This window comes from Rattus rattus, chromosome 9 (genome assembly GCF_011064425.1).
Source record: "Rattus rattus isolate New Zealand chromosome 9, Rrattus_CSIRO_v1, whole genome shotgun sequence".
Taxonomy (NCBI): domain Eukaryota; kingdom Metazoa; phylum Chordata; class Mammalia; order Rodentia; family Muridae; genus Rattus; species Rattus rattus.
The window spans coordinates 63467093-63480593 of NC_046162.1; the positions used below are offsets into that span (position 1 = coordinate 63467093).

General features: G+C 51.7%; 2 protein-coding genes across 3 annotated transcripts; both read left to right on the forward strand.

Annotated features, from left to right (window-relative positions):
• The first annotated feature begins 2709 nt into the window (after nt 1-2709).
• On the forward strand, nt 2710-3879 carry Ppp1r27 (protein phosphatase 1 regulatory subunit 27). The gene is made up of 3 exons (XM_032913037.1): nt 2710-2995; nt 3097-3247; nt 3529-3879. The coding sequence occupies exons 1-3, from the start codon at nt 2806-2808 to the stop codon at nt 3650-3652; spliced, it is 465 nt and encodes a 154-aa protein (XP_032768928.1). The 5' UTR covers nt 2710-2805; the 3' UTR covers nt 3653-3879.
• A 269-nt stretch (nt 3880-4148) lies between these two features.
• Nucleotides 4149-11501, forward strand: Mcrip1 (MAPK regulated corepressor interacting protein 1). Of its 2 annotated transcripts, XM_032913038.1 has the most exons (5): nt 4149-4216; nt 9445-9497; nt 9575-9693; nt 10381-10482; nt 10632-11501. In XM_032913038.1, the coding sequence occupies exons 2-5, from the start codon at nt 9490-9492 to the stop codon at nt 10694-10696; spliced, it is 294 nt and encodes a 97-aa protein (XP_032768929.1). In that variant the 5' UTR covers nt 4149-4216; nt 9445-9489; the 3' UTR covers nt 10697-11501. The 2 variants fall into 2 exon arrangements, with proteins under 2 accessions (XP_032768929.1, XP_032768931.1); XM_032913040.1 differs by lacking the exon at nt 4149-4216 and having other exon boundaries at nt 9590-9693.
• Nucleotides 11502-13501: the final 2000 nt, after the last annotated feature.

Genomic DNA, 13501 nt, shown 5'->3' on the forward strand with positions numbered 1-13501 from the left:
ACAGAGGACTGTAAATCCAGGCTTTGTTTTCATGTCGGTCACCGTAAGTGATTGACGGCTTGTTGAAAGTTGAGTACACCAGGTAGAGATCTCAGCTAGGAACACACCGCACAGTTCCTACAAGCAGTGGCTAGAAGACTTCGGGGGGCTAGAATCTGGCTCAAACAGAAACCCCAAACTCAAGAAACTCTGTGCTCTAAATGTCCAGGGGCCTCCCATGCTGAATGTTCCCAGACCTTGTCTCTCTGGAGGCCACTCACTGATGGGAGGAGAGGGCTGCTCTTCTGGTTCTCCTTGCCATTCTGTTGGTGGCACCTTTATCCGAAGGCTTTCATTTGATCCTCTGAGCTGGGGAGTACAGACACGACTTTTCCACAACACGAGAAAAGACAATCGGTGCATCTAAGGGGGGAGGGGTTCTGTTGCCAGGCTACAGTGCAGAACATTTAGTCTCCTTTCTTAAGGTAAATAAGTTAGAGAACGTGGTATCTTATTCCTCCCAAGCAAACAGGAGTTAGCACTGGCCCTGGAGATGCGGAGGCACAGAACCATTCCAAACAGGTTCTCTCAGAGCCTGTTCAAGTTTCTGTGGTACTCAAGCTCAGGGAGCAGCCCCTGAGCACTGAGGTTATATTGAGACACCCCGGCCAAGCAGGGAGTTCTCATTCGGTGTGTCTTGCAGCCAGTGGACCTAGGCTTTACACCTACAGGGTGTGTAACACGTTGGCTTGACGATGGCTGGAAAGCAGCCAGGTGATGTAAGGCCTGCTGCTAAGCACACTGCTGTCCTGGCTTCCCAGCCTGCCAAGTAGCTGCCCAGGCACAGGCCTCTCCTGATCACCTAGGAATCTCATCAGTATAGTGAAGGGTTGTCTCCAGTCTCACAAATTTATGCCCTAGCTCTCAATACTACTTTGTGTGTGTGTGTGTGTGTGTGTGTGTGTGTGTGTGTGTGTGTGTGTAACAGCCCTGTCTGTCCTGGAACTCTCTGTTAGACTAGGCTGGCCTCAAACTCACAGAGATCTGCCCGCCTCTGCTTCCCAAGTGTTGGGATTAAAGGTGTGCATCTCAATACTTTTGAATGTCACTGTTTGGGGAAAAGGATAAGGTCACACTGTAGTAGGGTGTGCCCTAAGTCTTTGTAAGAATGTTTATGGATGGTGTCTTTGTAAGAATGTTTATGGATGGTGTCTTTGTAAGAATGTTTATGGATGGTGTCTTTGTAAGAATGTTTATGGGTGGTGTCTTTGTAAGAATGTTTATGGATGGTGTCTTTGGAAGGAGATATCTGAGTCAGATGTGATAGCACACACCTGTAATTCCAACACTTGTTTGAGAAGCCTGAGGGAGAACTCTGAGTTCTGGACTAGCCAACCTGGAAAACAACTATCTTTCCTGAGGAAAAAGAATAATAATAAAAAACAATGTAATGGGGTAACCGACTGTGGTAGCCCGACACCTGTAAACTTGCACATGGGGACTGGGGGTGGGATGCTCAGGAGTTTGCCTGAGTTACAAAGGGAGTTCACTGCCGAGGACTCTATCTAAAGAAGTGTGTGTGTTGGGGGTAGGGTTTGGACACAGAAATAGCAGCCATTAGATATGAATGTAGAGATGGTGGGATACTTTTAGAAGCCAAAGACCACCAAGGACTAAGAAGCCCTTCCTAGTCTAAGCACCCAGAGGCTGCAACCAGAAGGGCAAGTCCTTGTTTAACCCAATCCGTGTTACTTTGTTACAGCAACCATGACAGAGTCGCCATTGGCTTTCAGGAACACCGGGGAAGCTGCAGAGTTGAAAGCTATCCACAGCTCCATAACCAAGCTTCTGGGCCTGTCTGGCCCAGCTCTGTTCTTGCATCCCATCTACCAGGTAGTCTCATACCCCCAAGCCAAGCATCACCTGAGACCCACAGCTGAAGCTGTTGCAGAAACAAGACAGCTAGCTGGTAGGGTGTCTACAGGAAGCTGACACTTGGGGTCCTCCCCTTTCTCCTCCTATAATGGACACGGTCCCCTGACTTTTAGGAAGACTGAATGACACCTTCAACTTGAGTCCATAAGCTGTCCAGAACCAAGAGGCAGTATTGTGCGTGTGTGTATGTGTGTGTGTGTTTGTGTGTGTGAGCGCCCACGCGTGCACAAGGCACTGTGCGTGCTGGGTGAGTCCCATAGGACTAGTAGTGTCGATCTATCTGTAGAGTTGAGATGCCAGTATGATGTACCCTAAAGGCAGTTCTGTGAATCTTCTCTAGAATCCACAAGGGTTGGTAAGAGTGACACGCTGGAGAATGGACTGGGCTGTGACCTCCTAAATGACAATGGATCAGTTGCTCTTCAGATGCCAAGGGAGCTCAGCTTCCAGCAGGTAGACAGGTGAGCCATCATCCTTCAAGTTTAGACCTTCTTGATGCCCTTGAGCTCACTCCCACAGCTTTCTTCATGCACTCTCTCCCAGTCCTTCCCTCCTCTATAAGGCACCTTCTAGGTCCAGCTGCGGGCAGAGAGTAGTAGCCAGGAAGGATCTGACCCCTTTGGCCGGACATGGCGACAGGTGTGCTGAAAGATGAGCCACCAAACATGATCCTGTGCTCAAAGGGGGTTGGGGGGGGGGGAAGCTCAGTTTCAGCTCCTCGCGTCTGCAAGCATGACTGCGTGGCTTTATATAGCCTCGCAAGCCCTATATAAGCTGGAATCGAGGTTCTGTCAAGCGGGAGAGGTTGCGCAGATCTGGTCCGGTTGGCATACTTCTTACTCATACCCACCGAAGTAGGGTCCCACAGAGATAGCCCACCCCAATCCCAGGATGCCCAGCAGAACAGTCCGCTACGCTCGCTACAGCCCCCGACAGCGACGGCGGAGGCTGTTGGCTGATCGGAGTGTGAGGTTCGCTAATGATGTTCTCTTCTTGGACCACATCCGCCAAGGCGACCTGGAGCAAGTGGGGCGCTTTATCCGAGCTCGGAAAGTCTCGCTAGACACTATCTACCCCTCCGGTGAGTAGATAACTGAGAGACTGGTCTTCTGTCCATAAGGAGACAGGGGAAATCCTGTTCAGAGGGTTATAGCTTTGACCCTGTGTTCCCACCCTGCCTAGGCCTGGCTGCTCTTCATGAAGCTGTGCTCTCTGGAAACCTGGAGTGTGTGAAGTTGCTAGTCAAATATGGTGCTGACATTCACCAGCGGGATGAGACAGGCTGGACACCACTGCATATCGCTTGCAGTGATGGATACCCTGACATAGCCAGGTGAGATTATGCAATGCGTTCTAGAGGCTTCATCCTAATCCCCCCCAGGTGGACCCCCAAAATGTGACTCTGAGGATGTAGGCGGCTACTCAGGGATTCTGGCAGTTTCTACCCGATTGCAACATTAGAGCAAGCTGGAAAATCTGGCCACAGCTTCCAAGGGGTCAGGTTTCTTCCTCCTCACTCTGCCTGGAAAAAACAAACAGGTGACCCCAAAATTCTAGCCCTCTGGCCCCAGGATGGGCTGACTAGGCTTTAACCACCTGCCCTTCACACCTCAGGTATCTCATCTCTTTGGGGGCAGACAGAGATGCAACCAATGATGATGGCGATTTGCCCTCCGACCTCATTGACCCGGACTTCAAGGACTTGGTGGAACTCTTCAAAGGAACCAGCATGGATTGAGCCAGCCCTGCCCTTTTGGTGTTTGTGCCCCTTTGGAGAAGCGGCAAGCACCTTGCCCCAGGGACTAGACTGCCCACTGAACATGCAGTGAGGCAGCCAGGCTGGTTAGGACTTGTGGGGCACGACACTCTTGCCCCTATACCCATTTCTCTGGCCTGGCTTTTACTCCAGGTTTTTTTTTTATGGTGATACTTTTTACTTTTTCAATAAACATAATTCCCAAGCTGTGATGGTGACTGATGTTGCGCAGTCCAGTACAAAACCATCGCCAGGTATGCTGGGGCTCGCTGGCAAGCACAGGGCCGGGGAAATGAATGTCTGGGGCGCGTCCGCCGGTCTTCTTTTTCAGAGATGCCGGGCAGCCCCTCCCTTCTCCCCAACACCCACCCGTGTTTCCGGGACGACCTCGCGCGCCTCCGACCTCGCGCGCCTCCGACCTCGCCGCGCTCCGTTCGCCGGCGATCACGTGGCCCGCGCCGTTTGCGCCTGCGCGTCTGCGTCACTTCCGGCCGGCCCACTAGAAGCGGCGGCGGCGGCGGCGGCGGCGGCGGCGAGGAGGGCGAGGTGAGGAAGGTGCGGCGCGGGAGGAGCGGCGGGGCGGGGCGCTGCGGGCTCCGTGGGACCTTGGCCGCTCCGCCCCGCCCCGCCCTGGTGTCGCTGGGTCGCCTGGCGGGAGCGGGGAGAGAGGAGGCCGGTGTCGCCGCGGGGTGCGGACGTGGCGGCATCCTAAAGGAGGCTTTCTTGCCCGCCCGGCCGCCCCCCCGGGAACCGACGCCCGCGGTCCTGGGGCAGCCCTTGAGGGCGCTTCCTGCTTCTGGGCTGCGCAGGCCAGCCCCCCAAATCGCTCCGGTGCCCTTGCCGGTTACCTGCTCTGCCCACATCCCAGTTGTCCTGATGCAGTGTCTCTGCGCAAGTCCAGGGCCTGCCCGCGGTCAGCCCGCAAGCTGAACGGGCTGGTGGCCGGAAGTATCGTACCCCTGTTGACAAAAGCAGTCCAGATCCTGTGGTGGTCGTCCGAGATAAGATGGTGTACCCTCTGGACGCCATGTTTCAAACAGAGGGCAAGCTCAAGCAAGCCCCCCCAGTGAGTTGAGATCAGCTAGTGGATTTCTGGGGAGTGTCTAGGACAGTTAGACAGAGATGTGGCAGGAGAGCAACAAGAGCCAGGTCCTCCAGAAGGGGCCTGGGTTTGGGTCCAGTTAGGAAGTAGCTAATAGTTTGCTATTCCAAGGAAATAATAGGATACACGTTCTAGGTCTGATGACCTGTCATCTAGAAACAGGCCCAACCTGTCACAGCTCTGTGGCTCCTGCCTGGCTGGTCAGTCATTAACTAAAAGCCTCACAATTTGTAAAGGATACAGGCATGACTTGAAGCAGGGAGTGGTGGCACTTACCTGTAATCCCAGCACTTTGTGAGGTGGAGTCAGAAGGATCAGAAGTGTAAGACCAGTCAGGGCTACATGAGACCTTTCTTCTAAAAGGGGTGGGGAGAGGAAGGAAGGAGGCAAAATTTGGATAGTATAAGTTCCGGAGGAACAGAGTGACCAGCCATTGCACCATTGACTGTGGTGCAGGGGCCACTTTCGTTGTCGCTTTGGTGGGCAACAAAGATGTGACTACCTAGCATCATGTGCCTGGCATATTGGGTGTATTTAGAAGAGTCGAATTGGGTCTTGGATCCCCAGCACCCTATACTGTCCCCCAACCTTGCCTTCCAAGAAATCTCTGAAGGCCTTGAGTCCCATAGAAGTGGATATAGTTCTTTTTTTTTTTTTTTTTTTTTTTTTTTTTTTTCGGAGCTGGGGACCGAACCCAGGGCCTTGGGCACTAGGCAAGCGCTCTACCACTGAGCTAAATCCCCAACCCCAGTGGATATAGTTCTATACAGAATAAACCCATTCAAGAACTCTCCCAGGAATAGAGAGGCTGTAAGCAGACCCACACGGGTGTCCCTGGGAAGCAGCATTTCAGAGAGGACAGGAACTGAGGCGGGCTCAGAGATAATGAGCATCTAGCACCCCAGCTAGCTTCTGCAGCCTCCAAGCCCCTGGGTGGGGTCGGAACTGGAAGTCATTGAGGTCACCTCTTAAGTGACAACTGCTTCATCCTCTGAAATAGGACTGTGAGATGCCATCTTCCTGGCCAGCTGTGATAGGACCATGAACAGTGTGTAAAGTTCCCAGCCCAGGCTGCCCTGTAGTCCCCCCTTGGCAAGGCTCTGCTGTGGCATTTGTGATTCTTGATTCCTGGACATTTCTAGGTCCTCACTTGTTTTAAATATTAGCTGGTTCCAGATTTTCTACCTTATACTCAGTGGCTACAGTACCCCTTTCTTGTTATGTTTTACTGGGATAATGTGATGACTTTGCTATGTCCATTATCATGTTGACTGAGGAGCTGCAGGTCCTTCATTCACGGCATGGGCTTCATATAGCTATGCTTCGATCATCATTTGATCAGGAAGACCTGGCAACTCCCTGGTGATCACTTCACTTTCAGTGAGGAACCCAAAATCCTTGTCTAGAGCACACAGAGGGGGTGGAGGACCTCTGGTCAGGGTACCTCTGGCCAGGGAGGGGGGAGTTTGAGGGTGGGGAAACTGGACAGGTAGTACTGTTAGATTTTTAAAAGGCAGCTGTAGAGAGACTGAAGGTGGAAAAAACCCTTGGTCTGACCCAGGTGGGACCATGTTTATTCACAGACAGGGCCTTGTCATTCATGTGGGCAGATGGCCAAAATGCCTGCAGAGGAAGATGGGATGTGGCTCACTATAGGGGCAGAAATGAGTTCACAGTCTGCAAAGGAAGCTGGGAAGTGTAGTCTTTCAACAGGAAACTCAGGTTTACTACTGACTGTTATTGGGCCTGAGGATAGTAGCTGGTGACACACAAGAAACACATGGAACGAGAGCTCTCTGACACTGCACAGCTCAACTGGTCCCCACTGGAGAGTGGTGGAAGTGTCAAGAAACTGAACTGCCAACTGTGTGTGTCTGCTGTGGCCCTAGTGGAAGCTTGGTCAGCAGAGGTGGGGAGGGCCGCAGGTAGAGGTATAGTAATTGATGGATATATCACAGAGGGTCATCAGATCCAAGATACCCTCATTGTTAGCTGTGTCTTAGGAGTTCACTAAAACAAACTGCATGTATACACATACAGTAGAGTCTTAACCTAGCTACTCAGTAGGCTGATGCAGGAGGATTGCCAGTCCAAGGCCGCCTTAGTCAACAACAAGATCAAAGGCAGCCTGGGTCACAGGCCTTGTCTGGAAAGTGAAGGATGAGGTTATACTTCAGGTAGTGCATTTGCCTAGTATGCACGAGACCCTAGATTTATAGAAAAAAGTCCTGCTAGACTTCCATGTTGGGGATTATTGGGACAATCCACTTGAGAGATACAGAGAAAAGGTATTGTGGAGTTGTCCCAGGCACGGTAGAGTGTGCCTGTAATCCCAGCATATGGGGGTGGGGTGTGCAAAATCAGGAGGATCAAGTGTTCATGGCTAGCCTTGACTACACTACACACTGATATTGAGGCTAGTCTGGGCTTTCTTTTATTTTATTTATTTATTTATTTATTTTTTAAGATTTATTTCATGGGCTGGAGAGATGGCTCAGTGGTTTAAGAGCGTTGACTGCTCTTCCAGAGGCCCTGAGTTCAATTCCCAGCAACCACATGGTGGCTCACAACCATCTGTAATGGGATCTGATGCCCCCTTCTGGTTTGTCTGAAGACAGCGACAGTGTACTCGCATACATAAAATGCAGATGTGGGATCAGTGGAAGCAAGAGACGACTCTGATACAAGTCCACACATATACAGCTACCTGATTCCTACTCAGGACCAATATCTACATTGAAGAAAACACAGGATCGTCAACAAATGGTTCTGGGAAATCTAGATTTCCACACATAGTAAAATAAAATAAAAAAAAGATTTATTTCATGTATGTAGGTACACTGTCCCTGTCCTCAGTCACACCAGAAGATGGCATTGGATCCCATTACAGATGGTTGTGAGCTACCATGTGATTGCTGGGAATTGAACTCAAGGCCTCTGGAAGAGCAGTCAGTGCTCTTCACCGCTGAGCCATCTCTGCAGCCTCTGGGCTTCCTATTTTTAAATACAAACTGCAAAAAAAGACCCAGAAAACATTGTGGAGTTGATGGAACGTTTTACATATGGCTAGGGTATTGGGAAGACACTTGTAACAGAAAGAGGAAACAAAACAAAAACCAGGGCAAGGAAGTGTCGGGTGTGGAGGTAGCCTTTTCTGACCTCTGCTCCTGCTATCTTCCTGGTGGGTCCCCTAGGTGATGAAGGCCTGGGTACTTCATGAAGTCTTTTGAAGTAGGGATCACTCAAAATAGTGTCCCTCTTGTATGGGTAACCTTTGTTAGACCACTACCCCCTTTCCTTGGGCTCCTGAGCAGTACTCTGACCTCAGATGCCTGTCTGCAGTTCAGTAAGGTTTTAGACATCCTGGGCACGTCTGAAGACTCTGCCGTTTTTCTTAGCCCACTGTACCTGCTTTGGTTCTGGACCCAAATAACACCCAGTCTTTTAGGGACCCAGTTCATTTGGTATCCTGCTACTATATTCCTTGCCAGTAAACAGGCTCAGGTTTCTCTGCCTCACCAAACATAAAACCTGCTGCCAGCTGGGCTGGTGCCAGCTAAAGCACCCAGGCAGAGGGCATGGTATGCATGTGCAAGCCAGGGGGCCATTGGAGGATGTGGACAGTCAGAGCCTGAGCTGCATGGGTGGGAGAGGCACCAGAGAAGGGAGGTGTAGGACAGGCGCCACCAAGCAAGCATCCATCAATCTAGGCCAGAAAAGGGTATCTGCAAGGTCATAAGGAAGCCTTGGGCCTGGACGCTAAGGTAGGGGTTGCCCGTGAGCACTGCCTTACTCTGTCCTGGCCTGTAACTGGAGCTTCCCCATCTTGTATCACTACCATCATCACACCTCAGGGCTTTCCTTGTGCTTTGATGTCCTAGGCTGACAGGGTTCTAGAGCCCTTACAGGAGCTGGCTTGGTATCATTGAGGTGTTCATCTGAATATTAGTATAATGTATCACTGTCCAGAGAAGAAGCTTTGAGAAAGCCTGAGGTGGCTTGGAACTGTCGGGTCTCCTTTGTCTTCAGCATGTGGGGTTGCCCCATCTGGACCAAGGCCAGACTGAGGACCGACCTTGTATGACTGGTTTTCTCATCCTAGCCTGTGTGTCCTCAGCTGGTTAATTATGAGATTCTGACCCTAAACTTAGGTACTGTAAAAGACTCCAGCCTGTAAATAGGTTGCACCCCAGAGTTCTGGTCACTGGATCAGGTCTACTTCCTTCCTCCTCCTGGTCTGGTTCTCGATTCTCCAGTGATCCTTTGGGATCAGGAAACTAAGTCATTTGTCCAATGTTGCTGAGTTTCTGGATAGATGGTTTTCTCACTATTAAGTTCCCATGGGCAGTTAGTTAGGAGGCTGAATCTTAGGCTTTGTAGAAGCACGCATAATAGAGTCCATTAATCTCTGAGGCAGAGCTGGGGCTCTACTTTGTATGGGATCTGCAGACTGAAGACAGGAGGGTTAGCGATGTGACTGAACACGTAATTAAGTTGTGCAGTCTCTGAGTGACACTGACACCCCATAGCCTGTCAGGACTGCTTGGAGCCCACTGGCCACTCAAGTCTAGGGCCCAGTCTGAGGATCCCCAGTGGACTCAGGACCACATAGTTTGTTCTTTTTTCTGCTGGAAGGATGACAGCTCCAGTGCCTTGGGTTTCTGTTTTATAGGCCGCAGGATCCAGCAGCTGAGCAGTAGGACTAGACGTACCAGCAATGACCAGGTGGGTCTCAGGTGTGTGTGGAAGCTGGGACCCCATCTCTCCTGTTACTCTCTCCTCACACGTGGGACTTTCCCCAGCTCTCCTGTCTCTAGAGTTGTCTACAACGGCAAGAGGAATAGCAGTCCCCGCTCTCCCACCAACAGCAGTGAGATCTTCACACCAGCGCATGAAGAGAATGTGCGCTTCATTTATGAAGGTTGGTGCACTCGGTGTCTGCTTTACTGCCTGCTGTGGGTGAGTGACCCACCACCCTTCCACTCTTTTTGGGTCCCAGACAGTAGACTGGTGACAGAGGGACATTGGGTGACAACAAAAGCAGAGGGCATGGGGAGTTGGTGGAAGCCCAGAAGAGGCAGGATCTTGGAGACAGTACTCAGGCCTGGAGGCTTCCTGGAAGAGAGGAGGTAGCTGTGAACAGAGTTTCACTAAAGTGCATAGAGGTTATATGGTTAGGATTAGAACGAATATGCTGAGAGGTGGGCATGGGTGGGACCCTCTGTGGTTTGAGGAGGCCATTGCACAGAAGGGACTGGCCTCTGAGCAGGGGCAGGAGGAGCTGATGCAGGAGGTAGGACAGTTTGGGGCTCTTCAAGATACCCTTAGGTAGCCAGGTGTGGTAGCCACACCTTTGATCCTAGCACTCAGGAGGCAGAGGCAGGCGGATCTCTGAGAGTTTGAGGTCCCAAACAGACAAGGCTGTTACACAGAGAAACCCTGTCTCAAAAAACAAACAAGCCCTCATCTAAAGAGGGAGACTGGTGGGGCCGGGGGCTGCATGCTGCTGAGGGAGGGACGGTCTGCTTGAGCTGCCGTCAGGAGCAGAGTGCTCTCTCTGATGGCTTGAGGACTGCTGAGCGCTCGCTGAACCTGTTGTCTGCTGCAGCCTGGCAGGGTGTTGAGCGAGACCTGCGCAGCCAGCTGTCCAGTGGGGAGCGGTGCCTAGTGGAGGAATATGTGGAGAAAGTTCCCAACCCCAGCCTGAAGAGTAAGTAAGGTAGACCTGGAGGAGCTGAAAAGGCTTCTGCTTCCTTCCTGCACTGTGTCCTTTCCAAGGCACCTGGGTTTGGGAGCCTCCAGTAGTGGGAAGTGGTTGGGTATCCTCTTCCCAGCACCAACCCGACTGTCCACTAACAGCCTTCAAGCCCATCGACCTGAGCGACCTGAAGCGCCGGAACACGCAGGATGCCAAGAAGTCCTAGAGTGCCTGGCGCCCCTCCCCTGGCCTCCAGAAGATCAGGGTGCACTTGATGTTGGTTTCCTCTGTTCCTGTGGCGCTGCTCCTGGGAGGGGGGGAGGAGAGTGTGCTCTAGCAGGCCGTAATCCCCAGAGCCAGCAGGATTGATGATCAAGGCCCTACCTGTCCTCTCCAGGGTCTCAAGTTGCCCCTGTCACTGGGGGAATAGGAGTCTGACTGTATCAGCCCTGTCCTTTTCTCCTGGCCAGCTGCATCTTGGGTAGCACCTGGCCCTACCTACCCAGCCCTCTCTGCTGTTACCTGCCATGCCTCGCCCCTCTCCTTCCTGGCTACTTAAGGTCAGGAAGGAAAAAAGGGGACCTCTGTTTCTTCGGCTGTGGAACCTTGAAGTGACCAGAAAGTAGGACATGTGCAGTCCCACCTGCATCCAGTGTGGCTCTCTCCATGGAGACTTGCTGTTCTTCTGCCCTGGACATTTGGGGAGCTCCCCCTTCCATCCCCACTGTCCATCCTGACCCTTCCTTACCCCAGTTTCAGAGTCGAATCAGCTCTGGGCCTAGGACAGTACTGGCTCTCTGAGAGCAACTAGGCCTTTTGTCCTGGTACCTGCAGCCCTGTGGTCACAGTAGTGCCCTTGGACAGGGCACTAAGGCTGACCCTGAAGGAGTGGTGCTGCCAGGCCTGTCCTGGCTTTCTGGGGTGTACTGGGAGGATCACCAAGACCCCCTTTTCTCGTGCCCTCTTGAATCCAAGTGTCTATGTAGCTTTGGAGACTGAGGGTCTGTGAATAAAGGTGGGTGGCACTGGAAGTGGCTTCTTGGCAGTCTGTCAGGCCCTACCCTGAAGCCCATTGTGCAGGTCTGAGCCCCAGGCCCCCAGAGGAGTCTGGTGGGTAGTAAAGCCAAATCCTCTTGTTATCCAAGCTCCATTCCTCACATGGAGCTCACTCTTCAGCCATGCTATCGACTGAGGAGCATTGGCTCCTTGACTGCCCAGGGCTGCTGAGCGGGCCCAGGAGAGACCTCGTCGCATTTGACCTTCAATCATGGAAACAGCCCTGGAATGCTCCTGCTCCTGAGAAGATGCCAAAATGGAATTTATTTCAGGAACATGCTTTCCCAGAAGAGTATTCGGGGCTCAAGTGGCCCCCAGAGGCCTCTCCTGGGTGTGGGCTGGGCAAGGCAAGCCTCCCCAGGGAGGCACAGGCAAGACAGGGCAGTGAGTAATAGCTGTTGTAGGTGCCAAGCCATCCCCCACGTCTTGGCATGTTAGTTTCCCTGGGGCTTCTTAGGCTGTTTGAAGACACTCGGTGTCCTAGACTGTGGGTTACCCAATCGACTTCCCATTGTCAGAACTGGAAGGGGTGTGGGTGGCTCAGGGGATACCAGGACATGGTGGGTCGGCACACTGCCCAGAGTACCAGTGTATCCACTGAGGGACCAAGTAAGGTCCTAACCTGAGGACATTCTGCCTCCTAGTGGTGTTGATTCCATCCCAGCTGCACTAGAGCACTTCAAGGGGCTTCCTGACCTCTCCGGGAGTAATGAGCTTAGGTTGGCTGAGCTGGTGCCACACACATGACCTTCAGCAAAATTGTCATGTCCCAGTCTCATAAAGTGATTAGTTCTTACTCCCTGTGTGGTTCCCAGGCAAGGTGCCTGCTGCCAATAGTCAGTCGTGGATTCACTTGACAAGGTTAGCCCCGTAGAGTGACCTCAGTGCCAGACAGCACTTCACATACCTAAATGCCCCTGACATGTAAGCCTTACCAGTGTATTCTTAGATGATATTTTATTTACTCTAAAAGGGTGTGTGTGTGTGTGTGTGTGTGTGTCTGTGTGTGATGTATTAAAATGGTCTCACTATGTAGCTCTGGCTATCCTGAAACTCACTATATTGATGTATAGACCAGTCTTTACAGCTGCAGAAATCCACTTGCCTTTGCTTACCTGGTGCTGGGACTAAAGGAGTGTGGCACTACACCTGGCTAACTTTTTATGTGTGTGGTGAGAGTGTCTGTAGAGCCAACAGAGGATGCTGGCTTCCTGGACCTGGAGTTACAGTCAATTGTGAGCTGACCAGTGTGGATGCCAAGAGCTAAATTTCAGACCGCCCAAGGGTAGCAAGTGCTCTTACCACAAAGCTGTCTCTAGCCCCAGCAGTGGCTTTGCTTTGTCTCCTTGAAATGGGATCTCAAGGTGGCCTCACCCTTGTTGTGGCTGAGGTGACCTTGAACTTCTGACCCTTCTTCCCTCCAACAGTAAGTTTAGGTGTGGGCATGTGCCACCACATCCAGTTTGCAGTGCTGAGGATCACGCTAGGCAGGTGTGCCACCAACTGAGCCACATTCCCAGCCCTCAGTTTTCTTTTCCCTATAATTTTGGTTACATCAAAATAGGATGATTACTTTATGATGTCTGTGTTCATACTCAGAAGTAAACCGTATGGTGAGTTGGGTTTTTGTTTTTGTTTTTTATTTATATCCACCTGTCCCTTGGAATTACTAATTTCTCCTTTTTTTCCTTTTTTCTTTTTTTGCAGGTTGTGTTGTGTGTGTGTGTGTGTGTGTGTGTGTGGTGTGCCCGTGTGCTCACGTGCACACATGCATGTGCATGAGTAGCAGCTTGAGAACCCCTTGGAATACCATCTCCAGGAAGCCACCTGCCTCCTTTGAGACAGGTCTTTGATTGGCCTGAAGCACTTATCAATTAGGATAGACTGGCTAGGGAGCCCCAGGGATTGGCCCCAGGGATCCTCCCGTTTTCCCAGCACTGGGGCTACACTTGCACTAGCATGGCCAACATGCATT